Below are 27580 nucleotides of genomic sequence, written 5' to 3'. Positions count from 1 at the left end.
GCATAGGTAGAATACCTTTGCCTACCCTACATTTTTGGTCTGGAGATAGCTGTAGGGGAGAATAACTGTCAAGTGTAGCACAATTGTAAATAGCTTTTCCCAGAACTTAAGAAGGTATAGCCTCCAGTTTATTAGTGCAGGTGGCTGAGGTCCTTCTCTGACAATTAAGGCTTTTAAAATAGGGGTTGGCAACCTATACTCACAGGTTGGATCTGAAGTCCATGACCTTTGGCAGCAGGGGGTTTCACTGCTGCACACCACAACCAGGTGGCTTGGTGGCAGGGAGCTTCATCTGAGCTGTGCCACAGCTGGGCAGCAAGGAGAAGCAGCGGCATCGGCTGGATCCTAACACTGGCCTGTAGCACAGTATTTGAAAATGTTGCAGAGTCACTGTTCTAAAGGAACACCCTCAAAAGATGCTCTCTGATGCCACCAGAAATGGTAGGAGAGCACCCTTGTAGGCAGAAAGGAGAGGTAAGCCATGCAAATCTCTACAACAGGAGTGCGAGTGAGCCTACTTGTCTATCTGCTACCAGTCCACTGGTCCTCACCTTACACCATACAACCAGTGTTTTAAAAGGGCAGTATTGCTCTAATTTAGCATATCATAATTAAATACAATCAAATATAAAGTAATCTGTTGTCACTTTAGTATATTGTCATATGCATACTCAGAATCTAAAAGTCCTTAGGCCACTAAACATTTTTGTTTCCTTGTTTGTAAGTACATTTAGTATTTGGATGAAAGGCAGCAGTGTTCAAAATTCTGTTTGTAGGCACAAAAAAGTACAGCAACCTCCTTAAAACTGTAGTAAAGCTAGATATGCGTACAGGCAATCCTCAGACTTACAACACAATTGGTTCCTGAAAACCTCGTCTTACGTTGAAACGTTGCAACTCAGAACCAATTTTCTCATAAAAAACAATGTTATAAATGGGTGAACCAAGGCCCAATACCCTATTTTCACCGAAAATATTCCAGAACTCTGTATTCAGTCAATTATAGATGAGTAACGTAGCTACATTAATGTATTTATATTGTAAATAGCAGTCATATTGATTTGGAAGGACTTCCTTGAGGTGACTTTGCTGGACTTTTTGAAGGGTTCTTGGCTGGAGTCTTCTCAGGAGTCTTGGCTGCAGTTTTTTCTGGAGTCTTGTCTTGCTTTCGTAAAGAAAGTGTCCAAGATGTTTGGACAGATGTTCTTGGGGAGATGAGTGCTGTAGCAAACTTGTTTGCTGGTGTGGCGTCGCATCAGATCAAGCATGGTAAAGTTGAAACTTGACATCATAAAGTTGCAACGGTGTCAATTTAGAAGTACTGTAAGTGTGAAACATTGTAACTCGAAACGTTGCAAGTCGAGGACTGCCTGTATTGCAATTACTCCTCCTGACTAAGACTCATATACTTTTAGTTTATACTTCGGTAAGGCTCAATCTTATAGTTAAAGCCTTGGGTGCTTCCACAGTGTCTCATGGCTCTGATGGGCTCTGAGGCAGCAGGCTTACCTCTAACAAAATCCGGTTTAAAAAAAAAACCAGAACTTTGCCCGGCACTATCTGTTGCTTCAGTTGCACATGCTGTGTTATCTTTCCTGGTCTGGGGACTGTCACTCTCCCTCTCGTAACTCGGTCTGTAACGCCTTCGCCCTGAGGTCAGAGAAGGAGAAGCAAAACTTCCTGATGTCTCTCCTGCTATAAGAGGACTTGGCAATGAAGCATGCTAAGACCAGGCAGCTAATCATTCATTTTCTATGCAGGAGTCCAAAAGACCATCTTCCTGGTTTAGGGACTAAGAAGCCTAGCCAAATGTCTAAATAGTCACCAGCGTTCAGATCTGGAAACAAGAATGGGACTTCAGATCTCACAAGGAAGAATCAGATCTAAGAGGCCTTTGAAATGAATCAGTATGCCACCACCTCTGGTTTCATCAGCTTTGTTTCACCTGCTGACACTGTCTCCTTATAATGAAAGATTACACAGCTTCCTAGTGAAGCAAATCTGTATGAATAAGGAGTGCCAAATGATGTCCCATACCCCTTTTTTCAGCTTTAAAACACTGCCAGAAAGAACCAGCCACTAGAACTTTCTTTTTAATCTGAGTATAGGAAAAATAGGCAAGGGTCTTGGGGAACCAAATGAGTACTGGCTTGGCTGAGCATAATTTTCTCTGGTTTCTTTGGTGTTGCACCTTAGACTCGTTAGTTTCCCCAGAAAAGTTTGATACACCCTTTTCTTGTGCCCCTTTGTTTGTTTCTCCATAAGGAACTGAATTGGATTAGCTCTCCAGTCTAAGGCAGGAAAGCTTACTGTCTTCTTCCTCTCGCTGTGTTAGACCTGCAGGCTACCAATGTTGATCTCAGTGCCAGATAAGCTATGAGACCCACCCCGACATCCTTCACATCCAAGGGCCTGGGTGTACAGAAATATCCACTGGTCTTTGAGTTTCCCCCTTGTGTAATTGGGCTGTGCTCTCAGGTATTCAGAAGAGACATTTTCTCAGTCCCTCCCATCTCACCAGGCTTATTCTCTCATCAAGACTGGTTGCCAGTTTTCGGAGCAGGATAAGCCCTTAGATGTCATGGTTGTAAATCTGTGGGGTCTGAAGTGGACAAATATCTTTTACATCTCCAGAGGAGAAGTTGTCTCATTTTTGTGTCTCTAATTGTTTACATTGAAGCAAAGGACAGCTGCCATCCTGGAAGTTTCTGCAGTCGTAGTTTAAGACCACTTTGCTTAGCTTTATGTTTACAGGAAACGGTAACTTTAAGTGCTCGAAGGCCTACTTCATACTGCCAAGAGTGGGCTGATGCCTGTTTCTGGCTCTGTAGTATCCAAAAAAGTGAACGGGGTCTTCCAAATTCCCCAAGCAAGGTTTGAATATTCAAGTATGCACTCTGCTCCAGATTCACTCATTGTAGTTGCTGCTAAGAATCAAAGGGCTCAAGTTCACATTTAGTCCTAGCTGAGAATGAGGAAAAGAAACTGAGCAGCATTATTGGCAAGTTCTGCTCCCTTCGTATCAGAATTGAAATTCTTAGTCAAGTAGGTCTTTTGCTAAATTTCCAAGAGACCTTTTTGACCATTGATGAGTCACCAAGACTGCATTTTTTAAAGCATCCATTAACTTTAGGTGTGTGTGATTCTGGGTGTCTAAATGTAGATACCTACAGCGTGATTTTTCAGACATACTGAACACCCACTCTGTTCCAGTAATAGCAAATTAAAGTGAGGCTGTAGTCGTGTTAAGATTCATACAAAATGAACAGATAATATGGAAATACTAGTCTTAAATTTTCTGTGACTTGGGTTTCCCCGTTGTAAAATGAGAATGATTATTCGCCCTTAATTCTCAGAGACCTTATAAAGATTAAATCTTTCTAATTTGCTTTATACATCAAAAGGGCTCTATAAAGGTTAAACAGTACTATTTATGTATTTTTCTGTAACAAATGAATGTGTCCTCTATGTACTGTAACTGTCACAATCCTAGTAACCTTAAATCCCCATGTAAAGACCTCTTAAAATTATTATAAAAGGTAGAGCACAGCAGTATGTTTTTATTCTCATGTATTTTTAAGATGACAGAAAATGTAAAACCAACCTAAAGGCTTTAGTTAGGAGGAAAGGATTCTGTGGTTGTTAAGTAGTTTATTAAAATATGGAGAAGAAAACTATTAACTTCTTCTCTTAATATATACATTTTTGGATCTTTCATATATCTTAAGAAATACTGAGCAGGTCTCTCCTCCCTATGCTGTAGAATAGGAGGTTATTAAAATGAAGAACTGTCTTTTAGCCTGTAGTGGATTGGTCAGGCAAATAATTTGTGCATATTTTCCTTGATAGGCGAGCTGGTATATTTTATATACAATAGTTTAACTCTGATGGTGATTCCCCTGCTTTGTTATAACTTTTTCATTCCCTGCAAGCTTCCCAGATAAATTTATATAATTTCTGACAGCTTAAAATGTTATATCCTTATTAACCTTTTAAATTTATGCTCTAAACTGGCCTGGTGGGGTTGCATATAGAATGATTTAGATGACGCTTGAGAAAATGTTCTTATCCAATACCTAGTTTGAATGGTTATTCTGTATTCATTATCAGATTATATTACTGCAAGGAAAGTTGTTAAAGTTATCACTTATGGTTTCCTGGAGAGTAGGAAATTATAATGTCAATGCTCATTAACAGAGCTGTTATGAAAGGAAGAAATAGAAAATAACTCATTTTTCTCATCTTTCACAGTATTTTGAAGTCCATGGAGTTTGCACCAACTGAGGGCTCTGGTGCACAGGTATTGAATCTACTTTTGTTTTATATTCTGCACGTATCCATTAATAAAATGTTTATGTTACAATTAATTTGAAATAAGAATGAACAGTTTCCTATTGATCTGTATCCTTCAGGTTCTTAAGCATCCCTAGGATACTGAGGTATACAGCTTGATCATTAGTTTCTTGAGTCTCTTCTATAAAAGTTGGATTGAAATTTTTTTCCTGTTACATAATTTTTTTTTGCCTGTTACTGTTACTTTCCAGTGATCAAGGACAAAGAATGACATTTTGGCCGTTGTTTAAGTGAATAACCTGCATATTGTACAGTCTTTTTAAGACATTAGCATTGGTTAACAATTAAACTGAAACGTTACTTGCATGTTTATTGAAATGCTAATCGACTGGACAAGAATTTCAACATTTTTTAATGTTGAAGAGTCTTAAATATACTGCTCACAAAAGAAAACAACCAACCCTCTGATCACCAAGAAAAAAGTACAAACTCAAATATTCCAGAACGTTAATCTCACTTAAGATCAAAGGTTATGAATTGGATTCTTACTTCTGAGGTCCAAACTGAATGTCAATATGACGAGCATAAAAAGGATTACTTTTTAATATGCTTTTTCATGATGAAGGGTTAGATATTTAGTGGAAGGTAAATGGTCAGTTTCTGTGACTGGATTTCTGATCATACTGTCTGTTTGCATTGAAAAACAACATTTCAAATAAGTGCTTTATGCCAAGGGATTGTATTGGTGTGGGAAACAGAAAACTATAGCCATAACTAGTATTTCAGTCAAATGAAAAGAGGTCTTCAATTCATGGAAACTTTAATAGTATTATTAAATAAATGGAATTAATAAAATAATTAATGAAACACAGTCATAAGAGTTGATTAATGATTTATATTGAAAATTAAATGAGATACTTTAGTAGCACACAGTGGAGTCTAAACATTCACATAAACATATGGATGATGAATTTTGTAACCTCAGTCATAGCAAAGGCAAGTATTCCCTTCCATCTTCTGAATTATTTCTTAGCATCTGAATGACCCCTTAAACGGCTTCTCTGGCTAATGATGAAAACCATCCTCACATTCTGACTTTCTTTAGGATGCATCAAAACCACTGGAGGTGTTGCTGCTGGAGAAGAACCGCTCATTGCAGTCTGAGAATGCCACGCTGCGTATCACTAATAGTGACCTGAGTGGTAGGTTGATGTGATTTTCAGCTATGATACGTTGCTTATTATCTGGGGGAAAAGAAAAGCGAACGTGAGAGGAGAGCCCAAGTTAGTACATGACAGAAAGATTAATGGACGAAAAGAACCTTGAATAATGTTTGATTTTGCTGCTTTATAGGCTGGATAATAAAATAAGTCGTGGGGACCTAAGAGACGTGCTAAAGGTTAGAAAAGAGCGGCATTATAAGATGTACCAAAGGGCAGTATTCAAAGCTATTTTCTGTTTTGGTATAACCAGTCCAAAAGTAGTGCCAGAAGCCATTTTTACATGCATGCATGTGCGCATGCACACACACTTTTTTTTATACAACTTCTTTTCAGTGAAGTGTCTTTGCCTTTACCTTTTCTAACATGGGCTTTTTCTGTGTACACTTTTTTAAATGGCGGAATCGTGGAATTTCCATATGCTACAGTGCTTAAGGTTTTTGCAGCTGGTAGAAAATTAAAAGTTGCAACTGGCGTTGGGGTTACTGCATTCTGAAATGTTTGTGACTTTGAGTGATCTATTGCATCTGCTTAAAGGTGATTTCTTTAATCCCGTTAGTTGGTTCCAAAATGTAAATGTTTGCTGCATTTGGGTTCCTCCAGGTCCATAAAACAATGTCTTGATTGTGTGACATCCAAGAGATTTGTCTGTAACAGTCTATTTTAAATGTATATATATGCACTTCATGTAATTGTTTTAATGTTTGTAAGGGGGATTCTCCAGGCTGCAACATACAAGAAAGGTGCAAACATGAAATGCATGTTGTTTGTTTTGGGGGCCGCCTTTGGCTTATTAAATTTAAATTATAAAAAACAAAACAAAACAATATTACTACAACCTCATTGGCCCTTGTAAATCTGCACTTCTTCCCTTTGTGGGGCAAACTTTGCATTTTTTTCTTGGTTTTTCCCTTTTTAATCCCCCATAATGCATTATGTTTGACCTTCCTTGTAGGGTCAGCCAGGAGAAAAGGGAAAGACCAGCCTGAGAGTCAGCGTCCTGCAACCTTGCCGGCCTCCCCTCCTTCTCAGTTGCTCCGCAACACGGGGGAGCAGGCTTCCAATACTAATGGTACACACCAGTTCTCACCAACGGGTTTAAGTCAAGACTTTTTCAGCTCAACCTTGGCAAGCCCCAGCTTACCCCTGGCCTCCACGGGAAAATTTGCACTAAATTCTCTCCTCCAACGACAGCTAATGCAGTCCTTCTACTCCAAGGCAATGCAGGAAGCAGGAAGCACAAGCATGATTTTTTCAACAGGTCCTTACAGCACAAACTCCATATCTTCCCAAAGTCCATTACAACAGACTCCAGATGTAAATGGTATGGCTCCATCTCCCAGCCAGTCAGAAAGTGCTGGGAGCATCTCTGAAGGCGAGGAGATAGACACAGCTGAAATTGCACGTCAGGTGAAAGAGCAATTGATCAAGCACAATATTGGACAGCGAATATTTGGACATTATGTCTTGGGACTGTCACAAGGGTCTGTGAGCGAGATACTAGCCAGGCCAAAGCCATGGAATAAACTGACTGTGAGAGGCAAGGAGCCGTTTCACAAGATGAAGCAATTCCTCTCCGATGAGCAGAACATCCTGGCACTACGCAGCATCCAGGGTAGACAGAGAGGTAAGAACCTTTACTGACTTGGTTTCGAGTTTGTCCTCACTGGGCTATGCATATGCAAACCTTTTAAAAGTGTTCATCATATCAGGCTATTTATACAACAGTATCATTATCCACCTAGGTTTTACAGAGCTACAGTGTAAAATGTACTCTTACGAAGCATGACTTTTCTAAATCTATTTTTCTGATTACAGCATTTTCCAGAAGTAATACTGTAGAGTAGGTTTAACATTCTGAGAAGCAGAGATTTTCTTTATCTACTCTGCTTAAGTAATTGTTTAAAAGAATGAGGAATGGGTATATACCATATTTTCTTGCATACAACATGCCTTGGAATATAATGCACACATTGTTTTTGAAGGCAGAATGAAGGAAAAAAGATTTTTCAGAGGTATGACTGCATAGCAGAGGAACAAAGTTTAATCTTCAGCTGTATCACTCTTCTTTTCTTGCTTAGGCTAACAGGAGCAGTTAGCGGGCAGGAAAATGGCCCTAAGAAAGGTTAGCTCTGTTAAGAGGAGAGACGATCATTGACACGTGGAATGAAGAACAATGTACCATTAAGTTAGTGGACTCCCTAACGTGCCTGAATAATAGCGTAGGTGCACTGTGGAGCAGGAATGAAGGAAGGATGCTTCTATACATGGCAAAATATCAGCTTCCCCACTTAATACACACATCCAATTTTTGGGGGCCTGAATTTGTGCAGGAAAGTGTGTTATATGTGATAAAATATGGTATATTGCCCTCTGTATCAGAATGAAACATTAGATGGAGAAATTCAGTAGCTTCTAAGAATATTGATCACTAGAAGTACCTTGCATGTTTGGGATTGTATACTGACAATAGACATTCGTTTTGCTGTTAACTATTTGGAGCAGTTTTTCCAGTGTGGCTTGAAAAAGCAGATGATGAGATCATAATATCAACAAAAAAGGAAAAAATAACAAATGCAAATTTATAGCAGCTTTTCATATTTAAATAGATGATTTTAAGAAGCAATACACACACACACTTGCATTTCATTTTGATTCATTTTAAATAAAGACTGAGATTTACATTTAAAAATACAAAAAGAAAAGTTGTTTAAAACTAAAAATGTTTGAAGGAACAGGCAGGATTTTCATAAACGTCGTTTTATTGAAAATGAACATTGTCGGATTTATAATCTGTTCTTCCTTTTGATGGTTGTACTTGGAGAGTTGTCTGCTGATCTTTAACCTCTTCATTTTTGGTATCTTTAGACATTTATTTATATCTGTCTAATCTCCTTTCTGAATGTAGCTGTAATCTTTATTAACAAATCAGCCAGCCTTGCTTCTTTCAAAATAGCCAGCTCCTCTAGTGCTCAGACCAAGATTCAGAGTTTGAACCTTGTATTTAGAGACAGGGTGCTGCTGTCTTTTCATGTCACACAGCCCATGATGTCAGAGCAAATCATCCCCTGATTGTTTTGTTCTTACCAAACTTGTTTTTCAACAGAGAATCCAGGCCAGAACCTGAACAGACTATTTCAGGAAGTACCGAAACGAAGAAATGGGTCTGAAGGTACGTCACAGGCAGGTGTTTTTCTTTGCAGTCAATATCTAGGAAGTGGATTGTATTTAAGCTGTGTGTTGCCTTAAAATTGTGCAGTTTGATTCTGGCCTGGAATCTGATGGAAAAACAGACAGTAAGTATAAAACAAACCATGGGTTCAAGGAACACTTCACTTTTTTTCTAATTCCACTGCTACTGTACTAACTTAACCTGTTTGGATACTTTTTTCACACCCTACCTAAATGTGCATGTATATAAAAAGAGAGAAGCGATAGAAGTGGATGTTACAAACTCTGGGTCATCAGAATTACCTAAATACCACCGTTGCTATTCTTTTTTGTCATTTCTGAGCAAGGATAGGACACAATATTAAGTATACCTTATGCTATCAATAAATAGCCTACTGTCTTGACCATGGGTTAAATGAAATTTACTCAACATCACAGGAGAATGAAGGTATAACATGTTGACAAATATGCAGTAGATGGCTGTTAAAATAGTGCGGAACTTCTCTCTGTTCAGTTTTTTCATATATCGTAGCAAGATACAGCAAAAGTTAGCACAGTTCTTGTTGAAGGACCAAAAGATGCTATTTAAGCTTAAACATTTTGCATGGTTTTAAACCAATTCCAGAGTTTTCCTTTTAACAAGATTGGTAAAAGAGGAAACTCAAAGGAAAATCTCCCCAAAACCACACAGATGATTTGCTCCTAGCTGGAAATATTACACTTCCAGTTAATGATGTGCATGTGGATAGCTAACAAATTGTAATATTATAAAAAGTATGTGGAACTGACATAGCTTTCAGAATCATAAAAAATGAAGTATTTTGCTTCATTTTTACCTTTCTTTAAAAAATAGTAAGACCTAATTGTTGGGGTATTCAGGCTTAAATATATGTCTCTCTTATTGTACAGACATACTCAAGTGGTAATTAAAATAGGGTAAATATCACTTCCTTTGCTATGCCCAATGTTCTGTAGGTTAGATTCCCATCAGGGATAAATGTATGATGTATTCTGATTTGGTTGAGGCCTAACCAGCTGATACAATCTTTTAAAAATGGTACATGTTATCACATTTTTTAACTTCAAAATGAGGAGAAACAATTTGAAGAGATTAAACACTTCTTAAAAGTCCTGTTGCTTAGAACAACTTGGGTAACACAAAGTTAAGTACAAGGCTTTGTTCCATGGTTTGGGCATATGTTAAAAATTCTTAGCATTGTGACGGGCCCGTACCATATCTTTGTAAGAAAATACAAGGGTTTTTTAATTATGAAATGAGCTACCAGTACAATAAGTGATAAATCGTAAACCTTCCCAAGTTGTGTTTACAAACACCTCTACAATCTTTTATCACTGTGAATTTACCAATGGTATTTAATAAGTATGTACACTCCATATTTGCAAAAAAAATTGCTTAAGATTTTTAGTTTCATTTTTCTCTTCAGGTAACATCACAACAAGAATTCGAACAACAGAGAGTGGCTCTGACGAAGCCATCAAATCCATTCTAGAACAAGCCAAAAGGGAGCTGCAAGTACAGAAAACAGGTATGGACTCACTTTGCTGCCTGTTCCTTTTACTCCTGGACTTAATTAACATGAGCTTTCTGGTCAGTTAATTATGTTCTTAAAATCTTGAATGTACTTTGGCGGAGCTGCATCTTTTGAGTGAGGCAATGCTTGTGTATATAAACTATACTATGTTTAACTTTATATACTTAGGGCTAGACCATACCTATAAGGAGGGTCACAGTTCTTTTCCTTATTCCTACCTTGCTCATGAGAGAAGGTTACTATGAAACGCACTTTCCAATGTTTAGCAGGTTGAGGTTGGACTGAGGTAGCTTTTAACCTTCTGTTGTTTTAAAAAGCTTTAGAAAATGGTTCTAACCATGCAAAAGGCATTTCTTGATGCTGTGGCGCAATTTTCCGTGAATTCACAGCTCTTTACAACTTTTGAGTTCTGCTTAAGGAACTAACTGACTAGAAAGAGCACTGCATTAAATTTCCTTGTTTTAAAGAAATAGATGTTCCTTTAATACTTAGGATATTTAGTTTTGAAATTAAACTAGGGTGATTGCAGTATCTGAAGGAGTAGGACTAAGATATCGCATGGCAATGGGAAGGCTTACGGCCAAACCATTTGTGTTAGGATTTTTTTTTTAATTATTGAATTTTTTAAAATTAGTACTTTTAGAGCTAGTTAATTCTGGAGTACATAATAAGAAAAAGAGAGAACCATACCAAGTAATTTGGCAAAATAAAAACAAAGTCCTTTATGCAAGTCTTTGAAAATGTTTAACGTTGCGTATGGTACCAAAACTCTGCACTCCCTCTGAAATAAGGCATTATTGATATCCCCAGATGCCCTGGTTTTACTTCTGTTTGTATATAATTTGTTTGTGGGAGAGAGAGTACCTGTTACTGAGACCTTAAAATTGTTTAGGGGAGCTGGATATCTACAAATGGTCATCACGCCTTAATATACTTGGGATGTCTATACACACCTGTATACATGCTTTTTAATAAGTAATTTTGAAAATGTTGCTTTGTTCAATCATTGAAAATCAAGTTTTAAATATATGGGAATGTATTGCAGCCCCTTGGTCCTCTTGCAGCTTTTCAGGAAATGTTTACAGCGTCATTGAACTGAGAAGAATATACTTTCTTATGTTAATTCCATTTTTGGTTTGCTTTTCATAGCTGAGCCGGCTCAGCCACCTTCTGCAACTAGCAGTGGGAATTCTGATGATGCCATTCGGTCCATTCTGCAGCAAGCCCGACGTGAAATGGAGGCACAGCAGGCTGCCCTCGAACCTGCCTTAAAAACACCGCCTTTGTCTCAAGCTGACATTTCCATTTTGTCCCCTAAACTGGTATCTACACCTGCAATGTCTTCAGTTTCCAGTTACCCTTCACTGGCCATGTCTCTGAAGAAACATTCATCTGTTACGGATTCTAGTATCTCTGCATTGCAGAACCTCTCTGGGCTAAAAAAGGAGCCCCCAGAGACACCAGTTTTAGAGCTTCATGGAGTAACTGATCCTGCACAAGGTATGCTGAGGCACGTTAAAAATGAATTGGGACGGGGTGGTGTTTGGAAGGACCATTGGTGGAATACTGTTCAGCATGACAGAAGAAACGCAGCTCTTCCTGAAGATACAAAAGCTGAGGAAGTCAGCAGTGGAAAAGAAAAGGTCAGCAACCAGGCTAGGCCAGACCGTAGTCAGCTCCAAGGACCATCCTCTTCAGAATACTGGAAAGAGTGGCCAAACGCTGAATCTCCATACTCTCAGAGCTCTGAATTGAGCATGACTGGAGTAAGTCACAGCGAGACACCACAAAACAGCCCCCTCCCTTCTTCACCCATTGTACCTTTGTCAAAGCCATCCAAACCCTCAGTTCCTCCACTGACGCCCGAGCAGTATGAGATTTACATGTACCAGGAAGTGGATACAATAGAGCTAACTCGTCAGGTCAAAGAAAAGCTAGCAAAGAATGGCATCTGCCAAAGGATCTTTGGGGAAAAGGTAAAGAAGTGATTTTTCTTCATTCTACTGACATTTTAAACATGCAATGCTCTGTTTTTCAGTTGGTTTTTGAATGCACAGAATTAGGAATAGGTATAGGAATAGTATATTGGACAGCAACATTTTGCATATTCAGTATTCAAAAATATGTACTTATAAATGAAAAGTATGAGTCCTCAAACTCTGAAATTTCAAGCTTGTTACTTTTGTACAAAAAGATGTCTTCAATGGTAACAACACAAAGCTAATTTCTCCTGAGCCGTAATCATTTTAAGTTGGATGACATATTAAGGTACAGTGTTTAATGCAATGAACTCATGGACTATTTGGTAGCTATATTTGTCCCCATATAGGGAGATTTTAAAAAATCCTTCTGCTCTATGATCCTAAATTTAGATAAGAATTTTGAGTACAGTCACTATTCATCCAGTATGTGTCCAGCCCCCCTGCGTACTTTAGTACTTTTCTGATGAGGCAGATATACATTGTAGTATTTGGCATTCTGAAGCCACAGTGCTTTGGATTCTGATCCCTGTACATGTAAACAGATGAGTAGGATTAGAACGGGCCATTATTTGGATGGAAATTACCAAGAAGCACCTAGCAGGCTGTAGGATAATGTGTTGGTGATTTTAGCCAGTGCCATTAATCTATTTGGTTCAGTATTGAGCTAACATCCCAGCATGAAAATGTGACTCTGCTACTGTAGGTACTATCTAAAATTTAATTTGGGTGGAGGCGGGGAAGGGACTTGATAAAGATTCCTTGGCACCTTTTATTAAAGAGTGGATGCTAACTCCATAGTCTGAAATGTTACATTAGTTGAAATGTAAAGATGGATTAACAGACTGTGATGGTAAACTTAAAAAGATTCCAAATATCTTTGTAAATTTTTTTTTAAACCATGAAAACCATTTCCTAAAAACTTACCAGCTTAAGACTGGGTCTCTGGATTTCTCTTGCTAGAATTGATGACTTTGAATTGCACAAAATACTGAAGTATGCAGCTCTGTAGCATCCTTTTGGTGTTCCCAATGACATGACCTCTCGCAGGAAGAACACATGCTCCTAAACTAATGTTTGATGGAGAAAAGCATTTCAGTTGAATTATAAAATACATATTTTGTATTATATAATACCATATTTACTTGATTCTAAGATGAGGTATTTTGTCCGTTTTAAAAGGGGAGGTGAGCCCTTCATCTTGGAATTGCTTGGGGGCGCTGCTGTGTCTTGGTCTCCAGCCCTTACCTGGAGTCAGGGCCATAGCCACAGCTGTTACTTACACTCTGCCACCTCTCCCCTGCAGCCTCTCTTTCTCCCACCTCACCCCCCCCACACAGTCTCTGCTTTCCCACTTGCCCCTCTTTCTGCCCCCTTACCTGGGTTCTACACCAGCAGGCTTTGCCCATGCTGCAGCCCAGGGACCTGAGCATGGCCCCAGCTGAGCCCATGCTCAGTGCCTCAAGCTAGAGTGGGAATGGACCCTTGCAAAACAGAACAGTAAGGGGTTGGGGAAAGTGGGGAAGCAGAGGCTGCATGGTGAAATGGGAGAGGAGGAGCTGTGCAACGGAGGGGAAGGAAGAAGCTGGGGGGGAGGGGTGGAAGGGGGAACACAGATGAAGGAGGAAGGGGAGGCAAGCCTGCAGGGGGGCAGGCACAAGCAAGGGGCAAGCTGCTTGTTCTCCCCACACCGTGTCCCCCTCCCCCCCCCACGCACACTGTCTTCCCCCTCTCAGCAACCCTCCAATAGTTAGATTCTATGCACAGAAAAATATAACAGATTTCATAAATTTTCCATTTATAGAATCTGTTTATTGAGTGGTCATCTTGCATTCAGAGTAATCTTAGATTTGAGTAAATATGTTGTGTATTTGGATTCTATTTGTGTACATTCTTTTAAGATTAATATATAACTGACATGTGCATCATACAAGAAATAAATGTATTGCAAAAGCTACACACACCTAAACCAAATATGTTAATATACTGTTCGTGGTTGTATCGCTCCAGGTATTAGGCTTATCTCAAGGGAGTGTCAGCGATATGCTATCTAGGCCAAAGCCATGGAGTAAATTGACGCAAAAAGGCCGAGAACCATTTATTCGCATGCAGCTCTGGCTGAACGGTGAGCTGGGACAGTGCGTCCTCCCTGCACAAGGGCAACAACAAGGACAAGGTAATTAAAATTCCACCCTGTTATTTAAGTTGAGGAGGAGGAATTCTTTGTAAAGTTGTACAAAGCAAGATTGTTTTTTCCTGTGTTCGCTCTGCCATTTGTATAAGTAGAGCTGTCCACTTCTCCTTGACTTCAAAACCTTTTGTTAAGGGACTATCTGGGATTTTACGTCAGAGGGATTAGATTCTTCTCAGTCTGTAAGTGGAACTCACTGAATTTTACCATTAAGATGATAGTGTTTTTACAAAAATACAGGGTACAATTCAAGTGACTTTGGATAAAACACTGAAAAGCCATGGAAAAATTGAATTGAGTTACATTTTAATAGGGCTTATTACTGAAGAGACTATTTCTGAAGTTCTCTGAGCAATTAATTTTTTTAACCAATAAAAAAAGAAAGTAAGCTTAGAAAGGGAAATGTGGGTTGTGATTCTGGTTTTTACCATTGCTTTTCCAGTGTTGCTGTAAGGTGAGTAGTATCTAGTGATGGATTAAAGTAATACCAGACCACATTTTGCCTTCAGTTACACCTATATAACACTGCCAACTTACATGGCTGTAAACTGAGGTTGGCATTTGGCTAATTGTTTAGCCTATTTAATGTTTTATAGTAGTTGTTTTAGGTCATTGGTGGTCTCCTTTATTGTTCCTTGATTTTACTTTTCTCTCTTGTCTAGTCCTCCACTCTGTAACATCGTTGCAGGATTCCCTACAGCAGGGATGTGCAAGCTCAGGTAAGCAGCTGATTTCAAAAAATACAATGAATGAGTTTGCAACCAATCATGTTACATTTCTACTGCCTAGAGGACTGTGTTGTGTCATCCAGGAGCAGTATTTTTTTAAGAATCAATTTATTCCTTCCTTGTTGCTATGGTAAGTTTGAAATGCGCAAGCATTTAGCAAAATATATTCAGCTAGGAAACTGTATCTGATCTAAGAGATCATTGGCTCTGTATTTTTTGCCATAGTTCAGACTATCAGTTTGACATGTGACAATGGCTGTAAAACAGAAGCCTTTCATTTGTAATGTGATCTACATACCCTGGCTGCTTTATTTTTGGCATATTTTTTCTATGCTCATTTATTCTATATCTGCTTTTCTTATTTGTAGTTTGAGAAGAGACCACATTATGCATTTATTTTTCAAAGTTTGCTAAATATGTAGATTCTCAACCCTTCCTTTTACTAAAAGCAAACTAGGCAAATATGAGTGAAGAGTGCTTATGTAAAGGAATTGTTTAAAGGTTTTATGAAGATGAGTACAGTGAAGGAGGAAGCTCAAATATAAAACAGCTGGGTTCCTGCTGTTAGATACCGAACTCTGCCCACACATGTGGTTTAACCAGTGATACAGTTAATTGATGGAAGCCATTTATACCATGTTTTGGATTAATAACATTTGTGATGTGGAGTTTTCTACGATGATCTCTCAGGTGCTGTATGTTTGAGAGTTCAGCAGTCTGAAATGGAAAGGAAGGACCTAAGGTCATCCTGTTTACCCCTGGCTGTTCCAGGACAGGACTTTTTTTCTTATAAATTGCTCAGTTTAGGCTAAATGTCCCAAATAACGAGGTTTTCACCATTTTCTCTGGGAAATGATTTCACAACCTAGAATATCTCACTGGAAGGGGGTTTCTTCCTCATTTTCAGCCTGTTTTCCTGTGAAGAAAACAGTAAGTGTTGAATGTATAACGATAAAATGCTTCCATTGAAACCAAATATGAAGGTAAAACCGCCTTCTTAAATAAAATTGGAGACATTCTGTGCAATCACAGGACTATTGTTTCTTATGCGCAAGCATTTAGGGAACACATAAATTTCCTGAGGGGGTTTTTATGTTGTTTTACATTAAAATGTGCAGTGGCTGGTTTTTCTATAATATTAGGGTTACCATACATCTGAGTTTTCCCAGACATGTCCTCTTTTTGGGCCCTCCAATCTCCGTCCAGGTGGTGTTTTTTTTAATTTGAACAAAAGTCTGGGATTTTGCTCTGTTTCGCTGGTGGGAGCAGGAGGAGGGTGACTGGAGGCGGGCATCATGTACATCTGTGTGCATGCGCACGCTTGGCCGGCATGCAGCCAGGCAGGCGGGTGGGACCAGGCTCAGCAGCTAGTTGCAGGTAAATGTGTATGGGGAGCAGGGACTGGGGCTGCCGCAGGGCAGTGGGAGCAGGGTGGGGGTGCCTGCCCTTCCAGCAGGGAGAGGGGGTGGAGGGGGCCCTTTGGCAGTGGAAAGCTCCATGGCAGGGCCGGCAGCACAGGTGCTGGTGCCTGTGCTTGCAGGGGCAGAGCAGCCAGGAGACACTACCTCTGTGGAGGGGGAGCATGGCCAGACGGCATGGCGTGGCGTGGCGTGGCGTGGCGCAGGCCTCGCCTCCTATTCCTTCCTATATGTGCTGGGGCTGGACTCAATCCAATGCTTTCTGTACAAATCTGAGTCGCCGCACTCTGGTCCAGTCTGGCTGGGGGTGCTGTGGCTTGGTAGTGAGGTGCTGGGAGGGGCAGGGGGCTTGCAGGCCAGAAGTGTGGGGCACTGGCAATGCCAAGGGGTTGCAGGTCGGGAGTGAGGGGCAACAGCAGAGACGGGGCTGCGGGTCAGGAATGAGGGGCAACAGCATGGCCTGGGGAGGTGAGGGGGACTGTGGGTTGGGAATGAGGGGCAGCAACAGGGATGGGGGGCTGCCAGTTGGCAGTGAGGGACATTGGCAGTGCCAGGGAGCTATGTTTTGGGAGCGAGGTGTCCCCCCTGACAGGCGTCGTCTTTTTTGGAACTGGAAATACAGTAACCCTATATAACATTCCTCCAACATATAGTAGTCACTGTTCTGTTTTTTAAAATATTTTTTAAGTACTTTAAAAAATATTAAAGAAAACAGAAAATAAAAATGCATGTTATAAAGTCACTTAAAACTTGGAGGAGTTTCAAATGGGAGGGGAGGGTGAACGGCTCTATTTTCATTATTAACCAATGTACTGTTCTCTAACGGTAATTAGACAAGCGCTGAAAGACAGATCTACAGTGTTGCCGTCTGACCACCTTATAGGTTCCCAGGAGGATGGCTACTAGCTAACAGTTATTTCCTTCAGGAAGTTCAGATGTGCTAGTGTGATATTCTGTTCTGCTCCCTTGCACGCCCGCGCCCCCCTTCCAGTCTGTTGGTTACTGCCCTCGAGCTAATGTTTTGTAACATGTTAAATTGTTATTAGCTGAATGGAGCATATTATTGATGGCCATCCTTTATTTGTTCCTTAAGGCAAATGAGGGGAAACATAGATTCAACCCCTTTTGTTGCTTCTTTGTAATGATTAGGGGAAAAAATAATATAATTGTTTCTGTTAGAATTCACTGGTAATATCTTGTCTACTTGTTAATTCTTGGTGAAACTACTAAGGATATGAAAGCTTAGAACAAGGGACTATACTTTCCTTTGGTGTGCCAAAAAGGATGTGAGGCAAAGATTTCTGCAGGTGATATCTTTTATATCTTTCACTGAAACAACTGCATACTCAGGAGAGATTTTTTTGACAAGCTTGCAGGCACAAAGTACCTTTCCTTACATTTGTTTTTACTGGTTTCTTTTGTTAGCACTTTTTTCAACTCAGAACCCTGACAAACAGTTGGTAAAAATGGATGCATTTGTACAATGTCCAACTTTGCCCCTTTGCCCGAGGTCTGAAAAAGCACCAACCCCAATTCCCCTGTGCTTTTTTTTTCCCCCCAGGGCTTTTTCCAGCAACGCCATGGAAGGCAAGATTTTATGTGCTTGATTTCTAATTGGAAAAGTTAAGTAAAGCAAAACTTGAAATAAAAAGCTTTCAAGACTTCACTTTGTGGTACATTAGTGTGTGTGTGTGCATGTGTGTGTGTATAGATATCTATATAGAGAAAGATATAGATAACCTACACACACACGCTTATCTCTTAAAAAATAAACCAAAAAAGGGCCAAGCACACCTTTGTCAGGTTTCATTTAAGTATTTGCAAGAAATGATGTTGATATCAAAATATAACCTTACGTTCTTCTGTACATTGTGTTTGTGAGCTTCTGGTGTTGCTCAGGTAATCAAGAAAGCATTGTGAAACTTCCATTGAATAAGTTTTGCACCCAGATGGTATCTGTAGATGGTCAAAAATAATATCAGCATGCCCTCTACATTTTCTGCATGTGTCTTTCCACCTAACTGCTCTAATGCCCTTGGGTAAATCTGCCTTTTTAATGATTTATGTGTCAAAAGCATGGACTAATTCACATGGAAAAAAAACCAAATTAATGTCACCCAACTGCATCAGCATTTTCTCTTGGTGAATCTTGCCCTTATTTAGTTGCATTATTGATGGTCAGAGCTGGGTTGGAACTGGATGGTTGCCACATGCATTAGGCAAAGGTATACAAATGAGTGTTTTGAGCACTTGTATCATACACGACTTCTGTAGTAACTTTGCTTGGACTCTTTGGGAGCTTTTCTTAATGAGCATCAGTATTACATCAGACTATGATGTCTGTCTCTTTTTTTTAATTTTTGGTAAACTGGAAACCAGTGTTGCTGTTTTCCTTCATGGCCCCAGGAAAGATTAATTTTTATTTTACTTTTCTTGTTTTTTATCCTTTGTGAAGGACATCATCTATATAGTATATTAAAGACTTGAATGCCTTTTTGAGTACATGTTTCTATAAGGGTCTCCTTGTGACCTAATGTGGAAATCTTCATTTGCCGATACAGCTGCGGGTGATCTCGGGGGATTTTGAATTTCCCTTTTGTTTGTCTTCCTTTCTGGGTATCATCCATCATTCCTAACCTCATGCTGCTTAGCAATAGTAATGCTCATGGGAATTGAAGAAAGGATTATAGCAGCATAATATGAGGAGCTAATTAAAGCATTTTTTTAAAATCAGAATCCAGCTTGAGATAATTGCATATTATCCAGTGATTTAAAACTGAAAATCTACTGTATTGAGATCACTAAAACGTTACATGAAAGCTTCCTTCTTAAAAATAAAGCATTTGTAATGGGGACGATTGATCTTTATTATCTTTTTGGGAAGATGTGTAAAACATTCTGAACACAACTATGTGGTTTACTGTTGTAGAGATTTTTGTCGGTACAAACCTCTGCACTGTACTCATTTTGGTGATATCTCAGTACCAGAGGCTAACAGGTAAACAGTAGTTGATATTGGATTGAGTAAATGTCCCCATTCATCCAGTAACAAAGTTGTTAGGTGGTTTTCATTCCTGTTTTAATTACTGTTGTGACCTATATATAGTGAAGACAGGTGTGGTACTTTGCACCTGGATCCACTGAGATCTATAGTCAGTCTGACCTCTTGAGGAAATATATTGAAAAGACGCAGGGCATGGAAAAGCCCTAATCCCACTTCTCATTACTCTTTCCTTTAATGTTTATAGATCTGTAGTTTGAAGGAGCACAACTGTCATAGGAGTTCTCTACCAGGTAGTACAGATTAATCTATTGACAACTTTAATGATTAGCACCATATGCTCATGTGCATGGTCATCTGAGACTGTGACCTTGAGAGACCATCCCAGATTTGGATTCTTTTATCTACAAGGGTAATAACTCTTTGCACTTATTTCTGTAATTGAGTGCAAGCATTCTGGTTAACGAAGTTATTTATGGTTTGAAATGCCGTTAATGAATGTGACTTTATATCAAGAAATATGGAGAAGTGGCATCGCTTGACCTTTTCTACAGCTGAGTCATAAGACAGAAGTTCCTTATTTAGTTTAAATCAGAATACTTGTTTTTTGTCACTTTAAATTTGGTTGTGGGGGTTATGTTTTATTGGTATGAGTCAGATAGGAATATGTTTAAGAGTAGTTTCTTTAAGCTGGATTGGTAGCACAGCAGAATCAACCTCTTATTTTAATGTTGAAATGTTATTCTAACAGGAGAAGTGGTTGTTTCCATATCATTGCTATGTAGTGAGGTTGCAGCTCTGAAGTAGCTGGCCTTAGCTGTGTTGATTTCAAGCACTAGGATATCAGTTGGCTTCTTACAAGGCCAGCTGTTATAGTCTGTCTGTTATGTGTATGATCTAATTCCGTGCCATTTCTCTGACATTTGGACCATGAAAACCTCCCTGGCAACCTTTCTAAGATGAACACAGCCAGGAAAATCACTGTCCATAGCACCTTATTGGGACCTTGAAATGAAGTACAAAATCAGTATTAAACTTAGTTCTTAATGCAGCATTGACATCCTCACTAGAAATCATTTTGTCATTTCTGTTTCTTTTCCAGACCTGTTCTTCAGTCTGTTTTGCATAGCCGTTGTTCGGTGTATATTATTCATGCCTGGTAAATAGTTGATGATTTAAGTGAAATTCCTGCCTTGCCCACTATTATTTTGCATAGTCCCTTAAGTACAGGTGATATCTTTATCACACAGGTATCTATTTATCTTTTGTACATGTTACAACTTCATTTACTAATACCTGTTTCTCTACTCACTTTTACTGGCAACCTAGGTATACTAGCTAAATAGTGATCAAAATTTCTGCAGTCCAATTCCCTCGTGTCGATCATCTCTTCACCAGTACCAAAGCGCTTTTGGCATTATAAAATCCCCACTCACGAATGCTAGTGCTATCAGCAAAGATTTCTTGTTGACGCAACATGGGTACCAAACAACAGTGTTTTCCTATTAAAGTGGAGGGAAAGGAACTTGCACAATATTCTGAAATTGAGTTTAACTTACTAGGAAAAATGAATGAGGATCTCTCTCCTCTGATTTGGAGCAGCCCACAGTCCTTTGCAGCCTCTGGTTTGTTTAGATGTTTCCCTTTTGGTCGGGCTGTGAATACAGATGCTGTAGATCCGCTGTCCTGTGTTCTGAGTTTTAAGTCGGGAGGCCCCAACTCTGGCATGACAGTACTGTTTCTTGTCACCAGTTCTGTCACTAGCTTCGAGCAAGTCACTTCATCATGGTGACTCTATTTCTCCATTTGTAAAGACAAAATAATTCCTACCCCATTGATAATTCCTGAGTGCACATGTTAAACTTGAAATAAGATGCCAGTTATTCTTACTGCTGCCCTTGTCAGGCAGGTATAGAAGAGCAGCAGATATGTCCATGCTCTTAGGAGTCTTCTAGTTCAGCACAGTATTTAAAGTTTAAAGAAATACAGCGTTGAAACACTGTTCATGAACTCTTTACTTCTAGAAAAGCTTCCATTAGAATTTCTGGCTCTAATATATTTCAAGATCATTCTAAATATATAATCTCCTTGATAACTTATTCTTTTCAATCTTAACTCGAACCTGGTCTATTAAGTTGATAGCCCTCAACTTGTGTTTCTATGTTTTATTGTTTTTTATTCATGAATAGTCATTTTTCTGTATTCCTCCTTTGTTTTGGGATTTTTTTTCCTTATCCAAGAGGACCCCCACCCTCTTACCTTCCTGTTTTTTATGTCACCAGTGGACCTTTCTGCCTGCTGTGAACTCCAGGAGTGAGCTGGGTAGGAAAGAATGGTCTCATGTTTTAAAATCAGTCTTAAAGCAGCTGATTCCAAGTCAGCAAGCAGCAGTAATATTAAAGAAGGCATCAGTATTCATATTGTGGTGCTGGAAGGTCTGGTAGCTTGAAGGAAAGAGAGAAGTCAGGAGGGTTAGACAGCTGGGAAGAAGGTCAGGCACTTTTCAGCGAATTGAGAGGGGGTCTGGAGGGTTTGCAGCTGTGAAGAGTCAGGAAAGGCACATCACTAGGGGACACACATTTGTCACTGGAAAGAGGTCATGCTGGTCTTCTGGTTACTTAGAGAGAAATGTAGCACATGTCTTTTCATAGGAAGCTACAAGGTTTAGCCTCTGGAGGAAGTCCTATCAGGGTGCTTGTCCAGTGGTTATGGTGATGGGATGTTTCATTTCGTTCCCTTGAGAACCACTGGCTTAACCTTTTTGGATTCCAGGCACTTCTCCATAACTTTTGTCAATTGAGCGGCACCCCATTTGAGAAGCTAACTTCTTTATTATTGTTCTTACCTCCTTGTAGAGGAGCCAGGCAGCGGGGATGGAGCAATGGCTAGATAGGAACTGAACCTTTTGGTGCGCCTTATCTGCTTTTCTTTTTGGACCTTGAGGCACCCTTCAAAGTACCTCCTCCTGTGTGCCCGGGGACCCTGGCTGAGAATCAGGTTGCTGCTTCAGGTTACACTCATAGACGCTTCCAACTGATTTATGAACATAAGAATTGCCGTTTATGGGTCAGACCATAAGTCCATCCCGCCCAGCAGGGGTGTGCAAAATGGGCCGTCTTCAATTCCGATTTGGATTCGGCCCAAAGTGAGACCAGTGATTCGATTCGTTGATTCGGATCACTGTCCCAATTCGATTTGGCCGAATCTGAAGATTCGATGCCGATTTCAGAGAATCAGCACTTCTGCAGTAGACACAACTTTATATGGGTTTTTTCTACATACCTTGTACCAGGCGTGGCTCGTGAACACTGAAATGGTGGGGCGGATGGAGCATCCCAGAGGAGTGCAGGACGGGCCCCTGTATGCTGGGTGGCAAACCCAGAAGTGGACCAGAAGTACTTCCAGTCCACTTCCGGGTCCGCTGCCAAACGCGCAGGGGACCTCCCATGCGCCCCTCCCCTCAGCCCCCGATCAGCGATCAGCCATGGGGGGGGGACCCTGGGTTCTCCCCCAGACTCAGTAGGCACTAATCACCAGGGGGGCGGGTCCCCGTACACTCCCCAGCAGTTCTGGAAGTAGACCGGAAGTGCTTCTGGTCCACTTCCAGGTCCGCTGCTGAGCGCACTGGGGACTGCCCGCCCCCCACGTTCCCGTGGGATGCTCCATCCGCCCCAGCATCTCAGCATTCACAAGCCGCCTGCTACCTAGAGGTCTTGGGGAAAAAACATTTAAAGCTCTGTCTATGTCTGAATCATCGAATCAATTTGGAGAGAATAAAGGGTCTCCTACTTTGATTCGGATTTGGCGATTCAGCCGCCGAATTGGGCCTAATCTCTGCCAAATCAAATCAATGACTGAAGCTTCGTACAGCCCTACTGCCCAGTATCCTGGGCACTGTCCGTGTGCTGTGCTTAGCGTCCCACCTCACTGCCCTTGTTATAAATCTATGACCCTCACACCTTTCCGTTTTTCTTTTATTTTCCCTAACGAATTAACTGTTATGTCCTCAGTGGCCTGCATTTTAAGGAAGGTTTATAGCTTTACTTGGGCCTAGGCCAACACTTCCCTATGGCATAACAAATAGGCCTGTGTCCACAGGTGGCACCATCCCTTCCCCCAGCTGCTGCTGGAGCTGCTGGGCCAGGGAGCAGCAGGAGCCTGAGCTGCTGCAGGTTCCTGCTGTCCTTACCACCACCACCATCTCACCTGGACCTACAGCCCCCCTCCCCTCTTGTGGGGAAAGAAAGCCCCCTGCCTCACTTACTACCAGCACCTGCTGCCACAGGGACATAATTTGGAGTAAGCCCCACAACACCAGTGGGGCCCCTCTACCAGCAGCATCACCGACGTTCCTGCTAGCTGCTCCAGCAGTGCCCCTGTGTTTACCCTCCTATGGTGAGTCTTGTGCTGCATTCCTGTTCGCCGAGTGTTTTGTGTGTGGCTGAGTAAACCAGCAACATGCTTCCCCCGCCCCCCATGTGTGTTCTTGTTTGTCTTTTTGTGCATGTCCCCCAGCCCATCTCTCTCTCGCACATGCAGCCTCCCCCACCCAGTGGAGCCAGAGGAGGCACCCTGGACTCCCTACAGGTGGGGATGTGGGGAGTGCACAGCTCCCCCTCCTGCACCCCACTCGACTCCTTCCCACCTAGCCTCCCAATGGCAGGGCAAGAGCTCCCTGAGGGGGCTAGCAAGCTGGAGGCCCCCAACAAGGGGACAGCCAATGAGACAGAGGAAACCTCACCCCTGGTCAGTCTCCCCAGGAGAGGACCACAGGGCTCCTCCTCCACAGGGGGTGGGAATGGTAATGGATCTGCAAACAAAGCCAAATTAGCACCACCTACAGAAACAATCGGTGCCTCGTTAGCAGGCACCCTGCCCACTTAGCCTTCTCGGAGCTCTGCAAGCCCAGTTGCTCAGCCCAGCAGCTAGGGCTACCCTTTCTGCCTTCAGGCGCTGCAGAGGCTTGTGTACAGTGCCAGTTAGCCAGGCAATGTGGTGCCTGATCTTTCTCAGCTGCCTCTGGGGGTTATGATATGATCAGCAGCTCTTCTACCTGGGAGGTCTTCCCAAGCAAGACCTGGAGGAGCTGCCAGCTTTCTACCAGGACCTCCTCAGGGCCTGGAGGCTGGTCTCCATCTCTGGTTGCCAGGCCTCGCTGAGCCTCTGCTGACAAATCCCCAGCTGGTGTCAGTGGTGCCTTCGATGCCCTGGAGGAGGGTCCTGGCCAACATCACTTATATCAGAGACCTCCTGGACTATGTCAAGCAGGGGTGGGTACATCTCTTTCTGCTGGCCTGGCACATGGAGCTGCCCACGCTGTGTGCTCTCTGTCACTTACTCCAGGAGGTAAAGGCTGCCCTGCCACCCACTGCTTTCACCTGTATCAACCAGGTTGTGCACAAAGACAGTCCCCGTTCCCCAATATCCCCAGCCCTCCAGAGCTAATTGTGGGGCCACTGCCCCTGCAGGCAGCTCTACATACTTGTGCTTCACATCCAGTCTTTGTGTCCTGCCTGGATAACAAATGGCGGGACACTCTAGGCAAGGGCCAGGGGCAAGTGTCCCTGGTGGACAAGTCTGTATCCCACCCTGATTCCATGAGCCCCCAGGGACCTCAGCTGGTGGCTCCTGCGTGCAGCTATTGCCGCATAGTGTATGTGGTGCACTTTACAGACCCCCCCAACCACTGCTCCTTTTGCAAACAGGGGAGGACCCTGGCCCACTCCTACCTTGAGTGTGCTCCTCCAGCACCTTCTGCTGAGCTTCTGGCTGCATATCTCCCCACACCTTTTTGTTATGCACTCCTCATCTGTGGCTCCATCAAGCCCTGGGACCTCCTAGTTAATCTTTTCCTGGCTCTGGCCAGGGGGAACCTGGGCAAATGTGGGGCTGGCTTCCAGTCACTCTTCTGTTCACATCTCTAAGCAGTTTCACTGGTTGGTGTCCACCAACTCCCTCAACTCATCCAAGGGGCAGTGGACACTGACCTGTGTGCTCTGCTCAGCATCTCCTTCCGGACCTCTTATTTTGAACCTGTGCCCTTGCTCCCTTCCCTGTTTTCTTTTTCATTTGTCCCAAGAAATTATTTGTTACTTTCATAGAGGCCTTCTTTTTTAAGGGAGGCTTATAGTTTTTCTTGGTGGCCCTAGGCCCATGGTCCCTTAAATGTAGCCAATAGGCCTGCGTCACACAGTGGCAGAGAGTAGATGCTGGAAGGGAGAGTGAACTGAGTCTGACCAGGGTTTGTTCCCATGTTCCTCTCGCTTGCAGCCTCCAGCATTTAAGGTCTAGGAAGTTCCGATTCAAAGGCTGTACCCCTAATTCCCATGCTCAGTAGCATGAGTATCAATGATACTCCTTTCTTCCAAGAATTTGACCAGTCCCTTTTTTGAATCTGGCTAAACCATCAGCTTGCACATCTGGTGGCAATGAATTCAGACTTTAATTACACGCCGTGTGAAAAAGAACTTTATTTTATTAGTTTTAAACTTACTACCTACTAGTTTCATTTTGTGACCCCTAGTTCTTGTATTGTGAAATCCCTATTTACTTTCTCTTTACCGTTTAGTAATTTGTAAACCCTTACATCACCCTTCAAGCATCCCTTTTCTAAACTGATGAATAGGCTTAGTCTTATTCTCTCCTCATATGGAATTCCCTCCGTACCACTGATCATCCTTGTTGGCCTTCTCTGTGCCTTCTCTAGTTCTTTTCTATTCTTTTTGAGGTGTTGGGATCACAACTGGTACAGTATTCAAAATGTGGATGCACCATAGATTTATAAAGAGGCATGATGATACTTTCAGTGTTGTTTACAGTTCCCTTCTTAATAATCCCTAATATTTTGTTTGCCTTTTGATGGCTGCTGAGCACTGAGTTGATGGTTTTTGGTGAACTGTCCACAGTGATTCCCAGGTCTCTTTCCTGTGTAGTAACAGCTAATGTAGAGCCCATCATAGTGTAGGTATAGTGTGCGTTATTTTTGCCCATGTGCATCACTTTACATGTTATACCTTGAATTCCATCTGCTATTTAGTTGCCTGTAGGCTCAGTAGTGTCAGATCCTTCTGTAGTTCCTCCTAGCTTGGGCTTTACCTCCTTGAATAATTTTGTCATCTGCAAATTTTGCCACCTCGCTACTCACCCCCTTTTCCAGATTATTTATGAATATGTTAAACAGCACTGGTGCCAGCATGGATCCCTGGGGGACCCTGCTGTTTACTACTTGCCATCGTGAAGACTGACTGGTTTTTATATTTAGTTTTTGCTTTCTATTTTAAGTCAATTTCTGATCCATGAGCAAACTTTTCCTAGAATCCCATGACTACCTTAGTTAAAAGCCTCTGATGGGGGACTTTGTCAAACGATATTTGGAAGCCCAAATATACCACGTCAGATTGGATCGCCCCAATCCACCTGCTTATTGACAACCTCAAGGAATTCTAATAGATTGGCGAGACAAAGCCATGTTGATTCTTCCCCTGCAAGTCATGCTCATCCACGTGCTGAACAATTCGTTTTTATTATTATTGTTTCTACCAGTTTTCCAGGAACAGAAGTTAGGCTCGCTGGCTTATAGTTCCCTGTGTCCCCCTAGAGCCCCCTTTTTAAATATGTGAGTCACACTGGCAACTCTCCAGTCCTCTGGTACTGAGGCAGCTTTAGATTATCCAGCAATTTAGTGAAATGTTCTTGAAGTGGATGAATATTACTTTGCGTTGGATTTGTACAACAGATAGTGGACTATTTCTCTCCTGAAACACTAAAATAAAGTGTATGTTCCAAATCCACATGTTATTACTTCCATCCCATAATGGAAAAAGCTGTAAGGCAGATCTGTTTCCCAAGATCTACTCTTGAAACGGTGAAGTAAATGTTCTGTGCTGAAAAGAAACAGATTATGCCTGGGACAGGTAATTAAATCACATGCTTAGATTTTAAGATGCTGCGTATTAGTTGAAAAATACAGAAAATCATTCTCAAGTAGAGAAAACAGAACATTACTGGACAATAAGGTATCCTTCAA

The 27580-nt window shown here is 41.4% G+C and overlaps 1 protein-coding gene across 9 annotated transcripts in view; it reads left to right on the top strand.

Annotated features, from left to right (window-relative positions):
- Nucleotides 1-27580, top strand: part of CUX1 (cut like homeobox 1) — a 411425-nt gene that overhangs the window by 297569 nt on the left and 86276 nt on the right. For 5 of the 9 annotated variants that reach the window (XM_019545421.1, XM_019545426.1, XM_019545420.1 and 2 more), the window contains exons 13-20: nt 4252-4300; nt 5399-5495; nt 6469-7140; nt 8620-8685; nt 10130-10231; nt 11387-12213; nt 14227-14392; nt 15070-15126. In XM_019545421.1, the coding sequence (XP_019400966.1) occupies nt 4252-4300; nt 5399-5495; nt 6469-7140; nt 8620-8685; nt 10130-10231; nt 11387-12213; nt 14227-14392; nt 15070-15126 (2036 nt within the window). The remainder of the gene's footprint in view (nt 1-4251; nt 4301-5398; nt 5496-6468; nt 7141-8619; nt 8686-10129; nt 10232-11386; nt 12214-14226; nt 14393-15069; nt 15127-27580) is intronic. The other 4 variants (XM_019545425.1, XM_019545429.1, XM_019545428.1 and 1 more) reach the window with 2 other exon arrangements.

This window comes from Crocodylus porosus, unplaced genomic scaffold, assembly GCF_001723895.1.
Source record: "Crocodylus porosus isolate Cpor-Errol unplaced genomic scaffold, CroPor_comp1, whole genome shotgun sequence".
Lineage (NCBI taxonomy): Eukaryota > Metazoa > Chordata > Crocodylia > Crocodylidae > Crocodylus > Crocodylus porosus.
The sequence above is the reverse complement of the archived record's forward strand: the minus strand, read 5'-3'. Positions and strand labels throughout refer to the sequence as shown.